Source organism: Acanthisitta chloris, unplaced genomic scaffold, assembly GCF_000695815.1.
Source record: "Acanthisitta chloris isolate BGI_N310 unplaced genomic scaffold, ASM69581v1 scaffold14778, whole genome shotgun sequence".
Taxonomy (NCBI): Eukaryota; Metazoa; Chordata; class Aves; order Passeriformes; family Acanthisittidae; genus Acanthisitta; species Acanthisitta chloris.
The window spans coordinates 1-19,753 of NW_008685561.1; the positions used below are offsets into that span (position 1 = coordinate 1).

Sequence of the window (19,753 nt, forward strand, 5' to 3'; positions counted from 1 at the left end):
CGGTGCGGGTGTGCACTGCACCTGTACAGGTGTCTGCTGCCCCTCCGCCACGGCCGCTCGCGGGAAATCGGTGGGAACAGACTTCCCCGCATAGAGTCAGCTCCTTAGCTGTTGCAGGGGAAAGGTCAGCGCTCACTTAGCCTGTGTGTTACGAGTTCATGCTGGTGGCATGTTCCTTAGTTTCAGCACTACGAAGTAATTGGAAGAAAGAAAATGCCGTATTTACCTTAGGTTTCTCTCCTGTTGAATACTTCCATATGTTCGGGCAAAATATTCCTTGTAGTACACAGTAAATCTAATTATCCATCCTGGAAGGTGGTGAACATAGGAAATTCAAGGTGGTTAGAGAGTGCTACTGTTTTTCTAAACTTTGGAGGACAATCCATAAGCACTGCATGTTTCTCTGAGCGAGAACAAGGTGGACTGGATTAAAGGAATGGTAGTTTTCCCCCAGCAGTGCAGTACCTCTCCATATTTACCCTTAGGTTTCATTTTTTTACTATGCAGTTTTGACAGATAAATGTGAGTTGCCTTCTCTTTTTGATTCCTAGGCCCAATCTCAGTGTTGCAGCTGAATGTGGAGACTTGCAGAGAAGCCTGTCCCACCTCCCTTTCTGATGTGCTATCCCTGCCATGTTGCTGCTGCTTGTCTTTTAAAGGGCATTCTTAATTGCCTGGGATTTTGGCAGCACTGGACTGCACAGTGCCTTTCCACACTTACACATAATTTTTTTGTGTCACTTTTATCCAGGCCTTTGGAGAAACATCCTGAGTTTTCTGAGCTTTTACTGCCTGTGATATTTATTATGGAGTAGTTACTACATGAAAAAGACATCAAGTTAGATTTCCTGTTAGAGGTTCATATACCTTCCCTGTGTGGTTCAGAAGGAAGAAATGGAGCATTTCATTGTCAGCTGGGCTCCTGGGTAACCCAGTTAAGCTGTGAGAGAGACAGGAGTTGTTTGTGATTCGTGGTTGTGTGCTCTGTTTTGGTAGCAGTGTATTGTATCAGGACTCCAGTGGCCAAATCTAGGTCAGAGACTGTATAGATTATTCATGTATTATCATAAACAGTGTGAATTTAGGTCAGCAGAAGCTTACTTTGAAACACTACCTTTCCTGCACATGTTGTGTTTATGTTGCTTTTCATTATTGCTATTTACGGGTGTAGTTTCACTGGGTTTGAGTCAGTTGCCATAGCTGGAGGCTGAAGGTAGTGATAGGAAGAAGTGACTTGATGGAAGTCTGCCAGACCTTGTCACTTCTGATGCTAACTCTTGCTTGTTTCCAGATGTTTCTCTGCAGAGGAGGGAGAGTTTCCTAAAAGTGTACCTGAGGCTTCCTATGGTAATCCTCAGGAATAATTTGGGTACCTGTGCATTGGGATGTTTTGGGATAGCATGTTCCAAGGTTGAGCAGTAGTGTGTTCGGTGCAAGTGTGAGATAACATCTTGTCAGTGTTTTTATATGAAGATTTTGCATGTGATACTATTTAATAAACTTCAGAATAGTGATAATTATTGTCCACAGAACATTGCTGAAGGTGTTGGGTATGAATGTGAGCTTTTGTTCTTTTATGACATGCTTAGGCATTGACCTTTTTCCACTTACAGTGTTCCCAACCTTGTTGTCTGTGAGGCTGTGAATGCTCACAGCCTCCGTGTTGCTCGTGGTGGACTGGACAGCTTCTTGCCTTGGTTTGGAGCTGTCATTTTCACTGTGCTGCCTGTCAAAGTTCTGCACAGGAGCAAATCTGAGGACTGGTCTGCAGCTTTAAGCAGATGTATGCCCCTATCATGAGAAAAACCCAGGAGTTTATGTAGGACTAATGAAGGGTTAACCCTTAACTGAAGGGTTAAGGACCACTCTTGTGGTGTTGAGTTTTTTACATAACTCAAGACTACAGGACTTCATCTGTTTGTTTTTGTTCTTAGTCCATCATCTTGTGTTTGATTACAGAAAGGCATCTAGTCTCCATCTGAAGACATCAAGAGGTGTTGGAACCATGGGTTTGCTAGGGAGGGTGTTTCAGATGTTTTATTTATCTTCAGTATCAGAAGTTCTGTTATCTGCCCAACCAACAGTTTTACAATATCCCAATCTTCTGACCATACCTTTGTAACATTAAGCCTGAATTCATTTAGCAATCTTTTTTTTTTTTTAATTGAATAAAAATTTAGTGGTTTTGCTTAACTCCCAGCATGATCTCATAAACCCAACTAATCATTCAGTGCTGGTCTGGTAAATCATGTAACTTTTCCTCTGCTGCTTCAGAGCATTAATTTCAGTCTTAACACTTCTTGAATATAGTACATCTATACTGAGCTCTAAAGTGTGATAAAATTGTTACCTGTGGTGAAGATGCAGGTGAATTATCTAATGGTTTAAAAGGGGTAGACTTTGGGAACTATGGAGTTTAGTGAAGCTATTTCCATTACTTGAAATAAGCTTTTAACTTTTTACAGGGCTGGATGGTGCTTTTGGCAGGCTTAGCTTATAAGGTGCATCTCTCTGAAAATAGTTGTCTGGCTTTCCCACCCACTCTGTAGTTATTTTCTGTTTCCTTCTGCAGCATGCAGTTGCTTGGTGTGAGTGAGAATATTTGGCTATGGTTTGCTTTGGAAGGTGTGTGTGCTGCTATTTCTTGGTTAATCGCAAGCTTAAATAAAGCAATATTTCCCCCCGTCTTTACCCAGTGTTGGGGGTGAAGTTGGTTCTGTGCCTGATGTCCAGAGATCTGAGAGTGAATTTGCATCCCCAGTACGATAGGTTGTTTCAGTTGCGCTGGTCCAGTGAGTCTGTTGATGTGTGTAAAGTGAATGTTTGTACTTTTAACTAAAGTTATATTTAATGGAATCTGCAATGAGGAAAGGAGTGCATTCCCATCAAGTCTTCTCAGATAGTTAGCAATGAAAGGTTATAATGGCAAATATACCCCCCTAAGTTTTGCAGGGTTTTAATGTCAGGAGAGTCCTGCCAAGCAACAAGGATTTTTTTGTGCCTTTGCTTGAAAGTATCAGGACATTCAGTTTCCCAGCAGGTTAAAAGGAAAAGGTGTATGTTTGAGGTTTGTCTCTATCTTCTTCATGTTTTGCTGCTTGAAGTTAATGAGGCATTTTAAGTCTCCTATGTTCAGGAAGAACTGAGTTTAACAAACTTTTCCATCTTGATTCCTTATATTAAAAACAGAGGAGAACAAGTAGGAGTCCTACAAGCAGGTCCGGTAGTATGCAGAACAGCATTTAAGCTTTGGCATCGTTTTAATGTTGTCAGAACTACTGAGTGTATGTGCAAGGTGTGTAATACCTGTCTGGTATTGACATGCTTTCTGAAATAATTTTTCCATGTCAGTTTGCTAAATTCCTGGAATGGGACTACACAGTTCACATGCTCCATACTGTTTTGTAACAGAGAAGACAAGCAAAACTTAGGTTTGACAATGAATGTATGAAGTATTTCCTCAGAAATGCTTCTGTGGACTTGAGTTTTGATCTCTGAAACTGCCTGTGTAGAAATACGGAAGATATTGGAATTCTCAAAAGAAGAAATAAGTGAGGAACTTTACATGGAGGAGAAATCTCCCATTAAGCTTTGTACTGAAACAAAGACAACAAAGTGAAGTAGAAACATTTGTGATCAATGCTGTTTTAATGCAATCATATGAATAATATATGGAACAATTTACTCTTGAGGGTGGGATCATATCTCAAGCATTAGACAAGTAAGTAGGAAGAATATTGCTGGTTCTCTCCTGCTGTGGAGGAAGGATATAAACCTTTGTTCTTCAGGGCACAAGCTTGGAAGAACTATTTGTTTATTTTTCTGATTCATCTAGTTGTGAATGAGATAAACTACTGTTCTGGTCTGTCATGACTGTTCTTATAAAATACTTTTGTCTTTGCCCCAAAATTATTGTCTTACACCTGGTAATACCATTATATATAATTAATCTAATGAAGTAGAAACCGTTTTCACTACAAGATTATTCATTCCATTGCAAACAAGTGAAAAATGAAGCAGCAAATTTGATGCTGTCCCTTGCTAAGGTATCTATAACACTTTGCTTTCTTTCCATTATTTATGGAGTCCTGAAGCAAATTAGTCTCTTTCACTCAGAGGATATTTGTATTTTTGAAGTGTTGTTGATAATTAAAACACGTTAATTAACACGAAGCCTGGCAAATTCAGGATGTATGTTCTGAAATTCCGCTGATGGTCTTTCTGGGGTCTCGAGTCACTTCCTTCCAGCTTTGCTGTAGTTACATGGGCAAAATCCTTGTTATAGTCTCTGTTTTATTGCCCCATGCTGCCCCTCCCCAGCTGAGCCCTTTAAATGAGTCTGTCTGATTTGAAGTGTTACAATCAAAGTTTCATCTGTTTTCAGTCTTCTGCTTCCCTATGGATGGCCTGTTGTGATTTCAAGCGGGAGTCCTCGTTTTCCTTTCATTCTTCTGAAAAAGTCTGATTACTTGGCTACCATTTCACTAAGTCCTGCTCATTTGCAGACATGGTATCCTCTGACTCTCTGGCCTCTTTATAAGACCTGTTTATAAACAGTCCTGTCTGTTCATTCCCTTCGATTCTTACCTACTTCTTTATGCTTGACTGTATCTGAGCCACGGCTAGTATAGAGAGAACAGTCCCATAGTAATTCATTCTTTGTTTCTTTTTCTCAGACTATTACAAATATTTCTTGCTTTTATTTTTTTCCCCTCTTCTGGGTCTCTCTCTCGGTACATCAGTTTAAGTTTTTTTTCCCTGAAAGACCTCAGACTATAGGACAGTAAATACCTGCCTTTAGCTTTCTCTCTCCTGCTGTTCCATCCAGTTTTGTCTCTAGTTTTGCTCATTTCTCTGTAGGATCCTACCCATGCCTTTTTAGCTTGCTTGCTTCCTTGAAAGCTGTTTTAGTGAAGCATGCATGAAATCAACATCTGTTATAAATTACTGATTTTGACAAAGTTCTGAGTCCCAAAGAGGTTTGCTCTGGCCAGCTTATTCAAGCCACTGATGCTTGTTTGACAGAGTACAAGGTTGGCTTTGTGTTGTGTAGAGCTGCAGGATTTTGCATAAGTGCTGGAGATGCACGTGTTACTGCACTGCCATGGATGTCTGTCCTGCCACCCCAACACTTTATCTTTCTCTGAACTTACAAAGGCTAGAAAAGATTCAGGAATGTGCCTTGACAAAGTTGTCTCTTCCATCACAAAGGCCCTGTTATAACTAGCTGTCTGCTCTCATGGTCTTGAAAACACACTCTGGAAAAGTGTCTTCCTTTTGTTTTCTTTTTGATGAAATAACTGTATTTGTTATATGTAATAACTTGTATTTTGTGCATGAACAAAAGAAATACCTGGAAGAGTTTCTTGCATTGCTGCTGGCCTCCTGTTTGACTAGGGCCATCTTTATCTTTCATATGAGGAAGGGAATGATTCTGAGGGGCTGGATATTAATTTGAATCACCTTTGTTTTCAGGATTGTCAGGATGGTGGATAAGAACATTTACATTGTGCAAGGTGAAATCAACGCAGTGGTGGGAGCCATAAAGCGCAATGCCCGGTGGAGCACTCACACACATCTGGTAAGTTATCTTGAATTGTTGCTACCTGTGGCTGAAACCTCCTGGTTTCAGAAAAGTACCTTCCTTTCTTTGTAGCGCTTGTTACTGTACTTTTGTAATTAAAGTAAGTAAATAACTTTCTACATTGTTTTTTGCTTCTCATGTGCCAGTGACTGTAAGAGCTACAGAGCTGGAAATCTTCTGCATTTTTACCCTGTAAACAAACAAGAAAATGCCACATTGTATTCTATGTGGGAATCATCTCATTTAGACTTTTATCACATGGTATGTCAGGGAATTGGAATTTGAATACATGGTGTATGTATAATACATGGGAGCTGGAGAGGGACTCCTAGGAGGCTAAGGAGGAGCTGCAGTGACAGGACAAGGGGTAATGGGTTCAAACTGAACAAGGGGAATTTTAAGCTAGATATTAGGAAAAGGTTTTTTACTGTGAGGGTGGTGAGACACTGGCACAGGTTGCCCAGGGAATTAGTGGATGCCCCAACCCTGGCAGTGTTCAAGACCAGGCTGGATGAGGCCTTGAGCAGCCTGGTCTAGTGGGGAGGTGTTGTGGCCATGAGGGGTTGGGACTAGATAATCTATAAGGTCCATTCCAACCCCTAAAATTCTATGATTCTACAATTTTATTTAGCACAATGTTTTTATATACCTTCTGTGCCCTCTTAGAGAAGACAGTCTCCATCATGAAAGCCATGAAATAAAAAATTGGGGAAGTCATTATATATAGGGTATTGCTTAATTTTTCATATGACATAGTATCTTTTTTTAGCTCTGTTTTGTTACTACTAGTTAAATTCCTGACTAAAACCTGTTAGTAGTTTCAAGCCTGCTTTGGTAAAAGCCATTAGTACAATGTTTCCAAGCCCAATGTTTATGTGGTCAGTTTATGGCTTCCACAGTGTGCATGTGGCACACTGTATCTGTGATGCACTTCAGAATGTCACATGAGTAGCAGGTGGCTGTCATCCAGCACAAGTGGTTTCAGTTTGTCAAAGGGCAGGGCCCTTTTTCTTTCTGACAGGCATTTCTTCATTAGAGATCACTGCCACCCTGTCAGAGGTGTGGGTGCAGCTGTACACAGCTTGGAGAAACTGCTGCTCCTCCTTATTTTAATATCCTAAAGATAGACTAAGGCTAAAGGATGCAGCTTTTCATGTAAATATTGCACTGTGATTCTTTCTTCAAGTTATTTTAATGGCACCAAATGTCATTGTATTTCTGTTCCCATTACAATCTGCATAGATTAACATTATAGCAAATCCAGATGAGCCATTTCAATATGGTATGAGTTAGATTTGCTGTGAAATTTATTGAACAGCAGAAGGCTAATCAGAAATACTTCAAAGGACAATAAAACCAAACCAGAATGCTCAGTCTGGGACCTATGCTTTGACATTTGAGCTGTGTGAAATTGGGGAGCACTAGCAGGAAAATAAAAATGCTTCTCTTGATTTCGATGGTGCAAATGTGCTGACAATGACTCAAACCACACTACTTGTGTGAATATGATGGTGAGGTCTTTAACAGACCCATTATTAAGATTTGTCTTCAGGAATATGTTTGCCTTGTTAATTTCTTCCTTCCTATATGTAACCTATAGGATGAAGAAAGGGATCCCCTGCTGCATAGCTTTAGCGTCTTAAAAGAAGTGCTGAATAATATAACAGGTAAGCTTATACAGAGAGCAGCAGGTCTGTGCACCTGCCAGGGTGTGTGCAAATAAATGTACAGGTGTACTTATTTGTCTTATTTACTATCCAGGGGTCATATAAGGAATAAAAAGAAAAAAGCAAATGCATATATACTTTTAGACAAATAATGCCAATGTAATAATTATATAAATGTAAACAAATAGCACTGGTGCCTCTGTCTATAAGGAGATATAATATAGTTGTGAGTGTGTACCTATATATATATATTTGTGTGTGTATACACACCCATGTTTTTATATTGAAAGCATACATGTTTCTTTGATATACTGAAGCTTGTAGTAATATATGAAATCTGGTGTATTGTTGTGCATGGTGCTTTTTGTGCTTTGTTTATGCTTTCTGATCTGTGAGTGATGGGGAAAATCTGCATTGAAAGTAGCCTTCCTTCTGTTCTTTCCTCTCATTCTTTGGTTTGTTGGTTTTCATCATCTGTTATCAGTAGTAAGTGAAGCACAGACATCACTTTCTGTTTGGGTCTCCAGACTCTTGAAGTGAAAGGCTTACTTTGTGATCAGCTGCACTGAGAGGAACTGGAGATCTATATTGACTACAGAAGTAGATTACAAGATAGTGGTGTGTATTCTGACCATTCTGACCCCACAACCTATCTTTCTCCCCTTCCTCCCACATCTTCTATACTTGTAGTTTCAGGAGTGATTGTTTAAGTATAAACTAAGTATATGTTGAGAGTCTGGAAGTGAGGCTGATCCTGAGCTCCACGTGCATTCTGCTGGTTCTTCTCAGGATTTGTCTTACTGATTGTAATATTTGAAAGGAAACTTTATTTCTGGTCCTTTTATTACAGTGAGTGTTTAGAACTGCACTCAGCCTGTGCTCGAGATGAACTTTTTGCAATTCTAATTGTGAAACATGCTCATTCTTGTGTCAGTGCTGAGCCTGGAGTCCCGTAATAGGTGTGTGCCCTAGAAGTACAGTAGTGCTGCTTCCAGGTGCTGACAAGAGGTGCTGAGAACATATGCCAGTTCTAAGCATTCCTTCCTCTTTTTGTGGCCGCCTGGAAGTGTAATGCTTTACTTTTCTTTGCCAGGTGAACTTCCCTTGGCTGTGACCAGGACTTTTCTGTCAGGTCATGACATTTTAGAGATGCACAGTGCATTTCTGGATAGTATCTTTGTTGTGGATTACATGATAGTCTGGATTTGTGGTTTGTTTTGTAAGCTCATTCACCTGTAAGAGATGCATGCAGTCACCAGAAGTGTTTTGGGAGGATATTTTCCTTTTGTCCCTTCTATGAGATAAAATTTTCTTTAAAATGAGACTCCTGAAGTTCTTTGCCATTATTGCAAATCTCTCTTCTCATCAACAAGAGTGAGGAATGTCAGGATGCTCAAATAAATGCAGTATAAGTAAATGTCAGGGACTGTCCATTTATCTGGAGCAGTTAGATACAATGTGCTGTTGACTTGTTGGGGAAAAAAAATGCAAGTTCAGTATCTGCTCAGGTTAGAGAAAGCAAAGTTTCATGTGCTGAGAGACTCTTTGAGGATTAGTCATCATGTAAGTGTGGTTCATGCCGAGATAGTACTTGCTTATATATGGTGATGATGCATGTTGGTTTGACTACACGGGATTGTTTGGAACAGGGGATTTCAGCTTCAGTGTCTGCTACTTACTGACTAGTGTCTCGAGATAGGACATCATTGCTATGCTCCATTATTTTCAGTTTTAGACATGGACTTGTTCCCCAGCAATACTGGGAATGATACAGAGTCTCCTGCCTCATCCTCCAGGCAATGAAAAGTCCAAACTTAGGCTTTTGGGTGGTGGATTTTTTTATTTTTTTTTTTTTCCCTAGACCTTCCTTTCATGTCTCTTTCATTAGCTCATGGAAACGCATTGCTTTTATATTTAAATTTATTCAAGCTGTAATCTTTGACATTTGAGTTAGCTTTTAGTACAATTTTGCATTTATAGTAATATATATTATGTATTTTCTCAATCCCCCAAGAACCCATTTTAATCTGTTCCGGATGCAAATTTCAGGCTGCCTTGTCCCATCTCCCCTCTTGCTCTCTCCCTCCCTTCCCCTCCCCCATGGAGCATGTTTGATCAGGTGTGGCAGGAATATCCACTGTCAAGCTGCGCCCTTTATATTAGTCAATATTATCCTTCCTTCCCTCCCACTCCCTTCATTCTCCTCTGGGCTTTACCAGTTGATTTATAATTTTGGAATTCTCATCGGAGTCTGTAATACAGTTTGTTCATTATTTAACCAAAACCTGTTTAATGAGCAAAGAGAGGCAATGTAAATGTTAGGCATGTTGCAGTGGAGTACCTTTTGTTCTCCTCTGAGCTAGTGGGTATTAACTCTGTCGTGACTGTGATGCTGAAATACCCTGGTCAAGGGTATAAAGATGCACCGTATGCCCCCAGCAGCTAAAGATTCTTGTTTCAAAGTGTTGCTCCTCAAGAGTAACTAAATTACATACTGTGTTTTGTTTGAGTACCAAAATAGTAAAAGCTTGCCTGCAACTAAGTAGTGGTATCCCATCCCATGGTAACATCTAAATGGCCTCTTGGAGGAAGCATCTAGAGAAGATGTGTTGCTCAGCAGCAACAATCTTCTGGTAAGAGTAACTTGACTTCTGCACTTCAGCATACCTAGCTAAGGCCTTGGACCTGAATTATGTGGAATAAAGTTTCTCTCAAAAATTCTGACAGAGAAGCTTCATTTCTGTGTCAGTTTTATGTAGATTTATAAAAAAGGTTTAATAATTTGTAAACAAACAGCATGTCTGCTCTGACCCACTATTGTTTGGTTTATTGGATGCCATTTTTACACTTTTATGGGCTGCATGTATTTTAGTTACTATTAATAGTAGTTGCCTATAAAACAGAAAGCAAAAATAGAGGTTCTGTTGTCTTGGGTGATGCATAAGTTAGTCCAAGATAAATTCAATAGCTGAATGCTTGTTATGCTAAGATAGGCCCTGTAAGCCCAAGTTTGATGTGGTGTCTTGTATTTCTAAAGCTTAGAAAAAGCAAAAGTCATTGTTGTGAGTTATGACCATATGGAAGCAGTGACTATCAAGCTCTGTCCATGCATGCAAAATTGAAATGCAACTAAATCTTCAAAGGTTATTTAAAAACTAATGAAAACCTGTATTGATGCAAGTTCGGATCTAGGGCCATTGCCACCACGACGTCCATCTGACTGCTCTTTAAAGTGAGCTGAGATATCTAGGAAAATGTGTCTAGATGTTGAAACATTTGTTTATTGCATCAATTTTGTTATGGATTTAGGTCAACAAAGGGAAGCTTCTTTTTGACATCCTGTGATAACGGAACATTTGTCTCTTTCATGAGTGGTTCCAACTTAAGATGCTCTCAAGCTCACCAGGGAAAGGTTTTATAACCACAAATGTCTGGAAACAGGAATTAATTATAAGCCTCTTTTCCATGATTTGATGAAGATTGGGTTTCCTTAAATCTTGCTATGACTGTTGAAGTCTTCAGACCGTTCTGGTATGATGTAGAAGTAAGAGCAGATACTTTTGTAGTCACTCTTCTCACTGCAAATTTGTGCTTTGCTCTGAGCAGGGGGATGAGTCAATAGCCAGGATTTTCGTGCCTGAAGTACTGCTTACTGGTGTGTAGGATGGCTTTAGGGCAGAAATGACTGAATACAACTGCCTTGTGCAAGTCATCTGTGCAGTGGGAGAAGCAGGTGTTTGTGGAAAGTGTGTGCATCGACAGTCTATTTAAATAAGGTTTAAACTAGGTAAACACACCTGTGAAGAGGTGCTTGTGTATATTTTAGGTCCATGAGTGCCAGACTGGAAGGTTTGAGTCCTTTTATCCTCTGGTGGTTCAGAGTTAGTGCATTTAAACAGAAGCTGCAAAGTAAGCTGTTAGAAGCACTCTGATTTCATGCACATTCATGACATTTTAAATAAATGCTTGTACAGTGGGTTCAGAAGAATCTTTTCATGGCTTATTTCAGACAAGAAGCTGCTGCAAATCTCCATCTTTAGAGGGTTGGCTAGGGCATTAAGAGCTGGCTAAAGGTCAAATGACTGTAACCGTAGGAGAACCTTTGCCCAGTGTACTGACTTAATATACTTGTTACTGTAGCCATCAGTTTTGTGGTATGTAGACTTGATTGCACACTCATTTTCTCATGTCTGAGCTCTGGAAACTCATTTTTTTAGCGAAAATATGACAGTTATATAAAACAATAGAGGAATTTTATCCCGATTTGGACTTAATGTCTGAACTTTTTCTGAAAGATGTAGTTTTAAGAAGTGGTAAATCAGTAGTAAATATGAATGTGTGGCCTGTCCTCAATGCTGTTGAGGTGCTGTTGAATGAATAGAACATGAGATATTCATTGTGGTCTATTCGAGTTAAGAAATCAGAAAAAAAATAACGTTTGGGTTTGGTTTTTTTTTATAAAGCAATGTAGGAATTAGACTATATGGGTGTAGGATGTGTATAGTGCTGCAATGCTTGTTGCCTTGTGCTTTGCACATAACAGCAGTGCTGTATTTTATTTATTATTTATGTCTCAGGTTTCTGCAGGAAGTGCCTGGACTTACTAGCAAATAGCAAATAGTGATGTAGTGTGATATTTCTTCCTTTGTTTGCATTGAAGCATTGTTATGTTAGCTAGAGCAGACATTAAAAAAAACTCCGTAAGCTTTTTTTTTCTGTTGCATATCAGCTTCCTACAAAAGATGTAGAAGACTCACTGATCTCCTAGATTGTCTGTTCTTGTGGTAAATAAAAAAAAAAAATGGAAAAAACTAATTTTTATTTCAATAGCAGGTATCCATACATGTGAGCTGTGAACTTGGAATTTTGGAAGACCAAGCAATTCAGGCTAACATTTAGCTTTCGTTTCATTCTCTGAATTTTTTTAAGAAGAATGGAAAGGGTATAAGAAAGGTTAGGAAACTGATAGAATAAGGTTTCTTCCATGACTTTAACTCAGCCTCACTCTAATTAGTGGATGGCAATACAATTTTAGTCCATATTGAATGACCTGACACAGCGTACATAAATGATTATTTATTTCTCTTTGTATTTTCTGTCACCTTCTTACTATAAGAAATAAAAAGATTAAGGTGATAACCTTAATTTGATGCTTTGTTTGCAGGTTGAATCCAGGCTTGATTTTTGCCTGTGGTGTTCAGACAGCGCAGTAAAAATTGTCATTTTAAAAGCAAGTTTCTAGTTGTTATGAATGCAGGAATCCTTCCAAGTGCACAGAGAATCTAAACCAACGTGGTATTTTTGCTTTGAAGCTGCAAGTAGTTCCAAGTACTCTCTTGGAGTGAGACTCATCTTTTTAATCTCGTTGTAGCCCCAAATGAATCAAATTACTGTCTTGTGTCTGAGATCTTTGGATTTCCTTCAGGGAATATGTTTCTATTGATATTTTTGGCATAGATTTTCTTGGTGTTACTGGAGAACTAACAAACCAGACTGTTCCCAGGTGCTTGCTCACTTTGTGCTTTACTTTCTAAGTGATTTTCCTGGTGTAACACTGATGTGTCCCAGTAATGGTAGCTGCACTGAGAGACCTGGGATGTGAACCTCTCAAGCCCAAAACTAACACTGGAAATTGTCCTGATTTCACTTAGGATTTCATTTGTTTTCTGCATATAGGAAAAAGGAGGAGGAATGTCCTTGGTGAAGAAGAACTGTTAGTATTTGTGAAGCTTAGAGATGCACCAAGACAAGCACCATAACCTTTTTCAAGGCTTTTCTGTTGAGTGGGACAGCATTTATGTAGTGTGTAAGGAGTCAGGTATGGATGGTGTCACTCTGAGCTCTCACTGATCCTGTTGAATTGTACACTGAGCCCTTCAACACAGGTCACTGAATGAACTTGGGACTCCTGAGAAGGGGAAGCTTGTAACTGAGAGACTAAGTCTGAACAGATAGAAAGGGATAAACTGTGATTGTGTAGCATCCTTAATTTGATAACATTTTAGCTCTTGTGTTAATCTTCTATTTTGTGTTTCTGAGTAGTAAGAAACTTACTGACTAAATTCAGAAGAAGTTGAGTGAATCTGCGAATATCTAGAACTAAAAAAGCTGAACATCCCAGTAAAGTGGTCTTCACACAAGGTAATTCTGCATGTCTCTTAAAGTCCTTTCTGCAGTCCAGCAGCACCACCCTTGTGATACCACCTAGGCATCCTTTCAATAGAGTTCTTTGAGTGCAATTGAAGACTAGAACTCAGAGCTTAACAATCTTCCTTCTGTGTATGGCTAATGACTGGCAGGTACAGGCAGGAGGTGGTGCTGTTGGAAGGAATTGTTTCCTGACCCCTAATCCTTAAGGACCCAAGGATTTAGATGGACAAGCACTCCTGGCTGTTGCTTGGAAGAGTTCCCACAGTGGGCTTGTTCTGTAACACCAGCCTTCTGTTACCACTGCAGGGCTGGGCTCTGAAGAGCTGCCACATGTGCATGGTGTGCAACTGACTCTCTCTTGTTCCACGCTTGTTGAGCAATTACTTTCCCACTTGTTGGTCACTCCATTATTTCCTTCGGTTACTGCTTCTGTGTGAAGTGGAGCCATAAAGGAAATGGCTTAATGTACATACATTGGGGGGCAATAAATTGCAGTTCGATTTGGTGGAAAGGCAGTACCAGATGCTCCATAGAGGCTAAGGTTCCTCCTAAGTCAGACATGGAGGTTTTATATCAATTTTTTTTTGATGGTGATGTCTTTGTTTTGGTCAAGAGTAGTGAAAAGGAATTGTGGCTAATTAAGAACCGTTAAGACCATTTACATTGTAGTAAAAACCCTCTGGAAGTAAGAACGTACATGAAATTACTGAATTCTGGTAGAGGTTTATTAAATATATGGCTCTACTGTCACTTTTCCTTCTTTTAACTGTCCTCTCCCCTCTCTGAACTGCTGCCATCTAACCTGTTTAAAATACTGTCTCAAAGGTGATTTACTTCAAAGAAGCAGTAACTCGTTTCACAAAGTGCAGGTGCATATGTAATAGGACTGCCAAAAAGTGTTGATCATGCATACACAACAAGCATACTGAAGTATTCCTCATCTCAAAGAGTTTGTAGCTTAAGCGAGTAGCAGCAGAGAGAAGTCATTAGGTATACAAAGTGGTTAAACACTTGAGGGTTTTTCTTGATGCTTACCTCCATTTGTCGTTCAGACAGGCCATCACTGGCTGATCCCTAATGTGGTCTATATCAAGATGTGAGTTTGAAGGAGAGGTTTGAAAGATACATTTGTGCAAAATGTCCTTTTTTACTGGAATAGTGCAGGGCCCTGAGATAAAGTGATGTTTCTCTCGGTAATTGGTGTGGAAGCAAAAAGCCAGCAAGAAGATGGGTAGAACGGGAGGGATTTAAAGGTAAGTGTAACAGTAGCAGACTAATGGAGAATGTTGTTATTAGAACAGTGAGTTGATTAGTTAGAGAACTTTAATTGCGAGGGGTGTGCAGTTGGTGGTTTAGCCGTTTGAGGTAAACTTGCAGGAGCTTTCTCTTTTTAAGCCAACTGTAACTAGTTTGTTAGCTGTCTGAGTGTTGTGGAATAGACTACTGCTAAAGGGTTATTTTTTGGGGTTTTTTGGTTTATTTTCTTTTTTTGCAATCAGGAAAACAAATTGATCTTCCAACATGTTACGGACCTCCTCATTGTAAGTTCTTAATATGTCTGATGGATAGTCAAGATCTTGCTTTTGTAATTTGCCTTTTGAAAATGATACAAGACAGCAGATTTGCCCAGGAAAGAGATATAAACCTTTGGCTGCATACAGTCCTGTGAAAACTCCTGTCATCTTTTAGATGACATGATTCTAACTTGCTTTAGAGCACCTTTAAGAGCTACAAAAATAAAAAAAGAAAGTTTGATATATATAGTCTACAATACAATGGATTAAAGGTAGGGTCTGAGGTTTTGTGATATGGATTCTGAGAGGAGAGAGGTGGAAATGTCATGTCTTGGGTGAGTTCGTGTATTGGTGAACTTTGGGAATGAATGGAAATCTGTGGATTTGTTAATAGAGTGAGGAAGGAGTTAAAGGTATGTAGGTATTTTAGGGATGGTGAATCAGTACATGTCATAAAATTTTAGGAAATAAAACCCATCTTGAGAAGAAACATTTTTCAAGTAGTCATTGTAGAAATTTGATAGATTTGCACAGGTATTGTGTGATGTACTGTATCCATGTGACTTGGAAATGCCATTGGAAGTGTTAAAACAACCTGCTCTTGCTTTGAGCTCCTAATTATGTTTGGACATTTCTTGTTTAGTTTAAGGATATGGATAGATTTAGGCTCCTCATCACTTGAACTTCATGAAATGAATGTCTTTGCTTTTTGCATGGTGTAGTTGTGAAGTAAAAACTTGTCACTACAAACTGGTGTTGTATTCAACACATTGTGAAAGAAAGAGCAGGTGTATAGTTGTGTGGCAGTTGAAGAACAGGCAAGACATTATGACCAAAAAGCCAGTGTAAGATGGGTAGAAATGTGGAAGCAAAATATGTTGGATGAGAGCTTGTACATATATACACTAGAACTAAAGTTCAGAGTGATACTGGGTTTAGCTATCTTGTTAAAATGAATAGATTGATAAACAGCTTATTGTAATGTATTTGGCAGTGTAATCACAATTACAGTACTCAAGGGCTGCACTTCATTAACACTTGTTAGCTGACTATTTACCATATTCTTCAGTGATGGTGGTACTTTGATTATTTGATTCTCTATCTATACCCTAAGAAGCGCTTCAGAAGTTCTGTTTTCCTGTTCTGTCCTTGTAGCAGTAAGCTGAGACTTAGGCCTAGACGCATTGAAACAGTAAGTTAAAAACAGAGCTGCCCTTCAGCAAGTGTATGGTGCCTTTGCTTGGTGCAGGAGTCCGAGGGCTTGCATGACTGTAAATAATTCTCAAGGCATATGTTGCTTAAATGAGATGAGAGACTTCCAAACAATGCTCTTCACTTGTGATCCCCTTTAGCTTGATTCTGGGAGTAAATTTTTTATTAAGATGTATCTTTGTGCCCTGTCACTTTTCAGGAAATCGTAATTTTTCTTGATACAATGACAAAGTCTGCAAAGTGACTGTTGAATTATATTCCATTTACTGCTTGATTAACTGCCTAAATAATTCAGGTGGCAAGTGGTAAATATGAGGAGTTACTGAAATAAATAAAGTTACGGTTGTTACCTTGACCATTCAGTACTGAAGGAGAATGGTCTGTTAGATCTGCCTATAGCCTCGGGGATTGGCTTTATTCTAGAAATAAACCTAGTGACAGTGGTAAAATATGGTTGCTTATGTAAGCATCTTTAGTAACTGCACTTAGCAATTTGGATGCTCTTCAAAGTAGTATTAGACAGTTTACAGTGGCCTGTGGTAGTTCTGTAGTAACGAAGATGACTGTCATGACAGCATAGAGGAGACATCATAAGCTGGTTTTCACTTCACACTGAGGTTTTCACATTTGCTGATCAGAAATACTGTGGTTTTCTTTACATACTCAGCTCTTACTGAAAAACCAAATGTTTTAACTAAGTGAAGTCACTGTCAAATTTCACTTCTGTGCTCCCCTCTATTAATACATTCTACCGCAGCATGAAGTTAGCACTAAAGATGTGGAGTGATCAGGCTGGTACAAGGAGTGGGAGAATCCAGTCCTGGGAATATTTACTTTAGTGGCATTGTTGATGGTGAACACAAAAGTGTAGGAAATAAGTTTGCTCAGATATTTACCAGTCTGTTATGACATGGTCAAGAGGAAGAGACTTCTTCAGTTGAAACAGGAGTACTGATTTTGATTTGGCAAAGAGAGAAGTTCTAAACAACAAAATTTTCTGAAAGCATGTAACTTCTTTGTTTGATACAGGGGTCTGAATGCTTTCATCACGAAGGCTTCTGTTTTATTAAGAACATAAGGGAAGAAATACGCATGTTTGGTAAATAAAAACACATTTTCCTGGGGAAAAGGCTTTGCCAAGACTGTCAGGAACATAGAAAGCAATAGAACAATTAGCAGAGTAGCTGAGTGGTAGTGTTTTCTTCAGAGAGAAACAAATTGCTGAAGAAATATATTATTAAATACTGGGGATAGAGTATCATAGGCATCCTGGGGTGCTTAATTTAACAATTGTCTGGTTATTGACTATTAAAATGTTGTGTCAGAGACAACATCAACTGAAATTTTGCAAACAGTTTTTTCCTTTCTGCTTTTATTAACAATCCATTAGAAACCTGACAGCAAAGTTCATTCTAACTCAGCTGCCTTTACGTTTTAGTTTCTTTCTGGATGGCAGTTCTTAATGCTATAGAGTTTCGCAGCCCGTTCTGGTCCTTGTTCACATGCACAAGACCCATGTGCTGCAGCGGAAGGTCACACACTCCCTTTCACTCCGCAGGAACAGCAGGTGATGGTACCAGCTGTTCACATCCCTGTATTAGATGCCTGAATTTGAGCAGCTGTATGAGGCTGCTAATAAACTCTAACATGTAATGCAGTTCATATTTTGCCCACATTTCACTTGATCCTACTCAGCCCCAGTCAGTATTTTTTTAACGTCTTTCAATTCCACCCTTAAGGTGCTCATTTTCTTTCTTCTTGTGCTTGTCCTAACTCCTTTTGTATGGTGTTCCAGTCAGATGCTTGAAAAGTTTTCCAGTGTTACAGATTTGAAAACAAAAGGCTACCAGAAAACATGCAAAATGGTTTAAGGAATCAGAAACAATCTGGCAAAAACATTACAAAATTTTAATGTTTTAATGCTGTAGTGAAAATAACCTATACTGTTCTAAAAGATGTACTTGTCCTTAAACAATACTAGTTTTGGATGCAAAACTAAATGTGTACTTGTTTGTTTGTTTGTTTCAGAAGAATGGGTCAAAAGTGCTTTTGTTCTGAGGAACCTCTACCTGCATTCAGCTAGCTGAAGAGGTCTTCTTATGCGAATCTGCTATTAAAAGAAGCCTACAGTGTTTTTTAATTCCACCTTGAGTAATAAAATTGGCCTGGCCATGAGTTTTGATATATCCACAGTTGATTTCAACTTGTGCTTTTTATTTAAAAAGCTTATTTGTGACCTGCTAGGACCCTCTGTTAAGCCAGTTAAATAAACGGTGGAAAGGTTGAAACTGCCTGTCTGCGCTTTCCAGAAAAGGGGAGGAGGGAGCCAAAGGAAGGATATTTACAATTTTAAACCCTTTCAGCTCCTCTGTTCACATCTTTCTGTTGCATCACTGGTTTAGCTCCCATCGCCTTCTCTGGAAGACACATAGTACCTAGAACTGAGGAATACCTTGGTTCCACTGACTGCCACCAGTGTAATGACAAACTCTTCTTGCTAATGAGATCCTGAGAGGTGACTTTGGTGTTTGATGGTGGTGGGAGGTTTGTGGGGGTTTTTTTGGCTCAGTTTTGTTGTGGGGTTTGGGATTTTTTTCGTTTTGTGGGGTGTTTTTTGTTGTTTTTTTTTGTTTGGTTGGTTTTGGTTTTTTTGTTTGTTTTGTTTTATTTTTTGGTTGAGTGGGGTTTTTTTGGGGTGGGGTTGATATTTCCCTCCCCCCCCATTACTGTAATCTCATAAAATGCACTTTGGAATTGAAGCCATATTGAGGTAGGAGCTGTGAAGAGCAGCTTTTAAAAATGAAAGTGGGGAAGAGAGTTTGTTGGTCCTTTGCTCAAAGGATCTCAGGAAGTTCTGCAAGAGCCAAGATGATTAGTCAGGTGTGAAGTCTTTTATAAAGTTATGCAAATAAGAGAACCTAGCCCTTAGGATTGGAAGAGAGCATGAGATCAGAAGTATATGGCAGAATATAGGAAGAATATAACTGTTAAGACAGTGAAGTGGCTTAGCTCAGATCATTAATTGGATTCTGTTCTTATTGCTCCACAACTCAACTAATTTTAGCCGGTCAGCATTCTTAAATTGAACTACCTGAAATCTAGAACTGATGTGTGTTGCTTTTCTCCAGCAAAGATGACACAGTTGTCTTTTTTCTGGGTGAGGAATTGTCTCTCCTATGGCTGGTTAGAGACGAAAGTTCCTTGTTTAGCATGAGACTTTTTAAGAGAGTTTTTACTCTTTCTTGCTAGATACCCAGTGTTAATTGGTTGAAACAGCCAGTTATTGTTAACTTCATACTCCACATTTTTAATTGGTTTTGTTTTGTTTGACTGTTCAGGTGTCTCTGTCAGCCATAAAGAAAGCAGTTGAAGTAAATAGCTGTATCAAATGGAGTACCTTTTGTCCCCACAACTGCTTCCAAAATAAACTGAGAATAGTGCTTTGCACATTTTGTCTCCCTTAGCTCTGCAGCGAGCAAGAGAGGAAGCATGGATTAACATCTAGTGATTTCTAGGAGCTGTTCTCTGCTCAGATTCCTCTGTGCTTGGTCTGACTGACAGGGACATGTGGCTCAAGTGCATCTGGAAATATATCACAGGCAAAATTTGGTCGGGTAAATATAGCA

General features: G+C 39.2%; 1 protein-coding gene across 1 annotated transcript in view; it reads left to right on the forward strand.

Moving 5' to 3' along the window:
• Positions 1–5,485: 5,485 nt before the first annotated feature.
• Positions 5,486–19,753, forward strand: part of GBF1 (golgi brefeldin A resistant guanine nucleotide exchange factor 1) — a 100,508-nt gene continuing 86,240 nt past the window's right edge. The window contains exons 1-2 of the mRNA XM_009079813.1: positions 5,486–5,581; positions 7,185–7,251. Of these exons, the coding sequence (XP_009078061.1) occupies positions 5,486–5,581; positions 7,185–7,251 (163 nt within the window). The remainder of the gene's footprint in view (positions 5,582–7,184; positions 7,252–19,753) is intronic.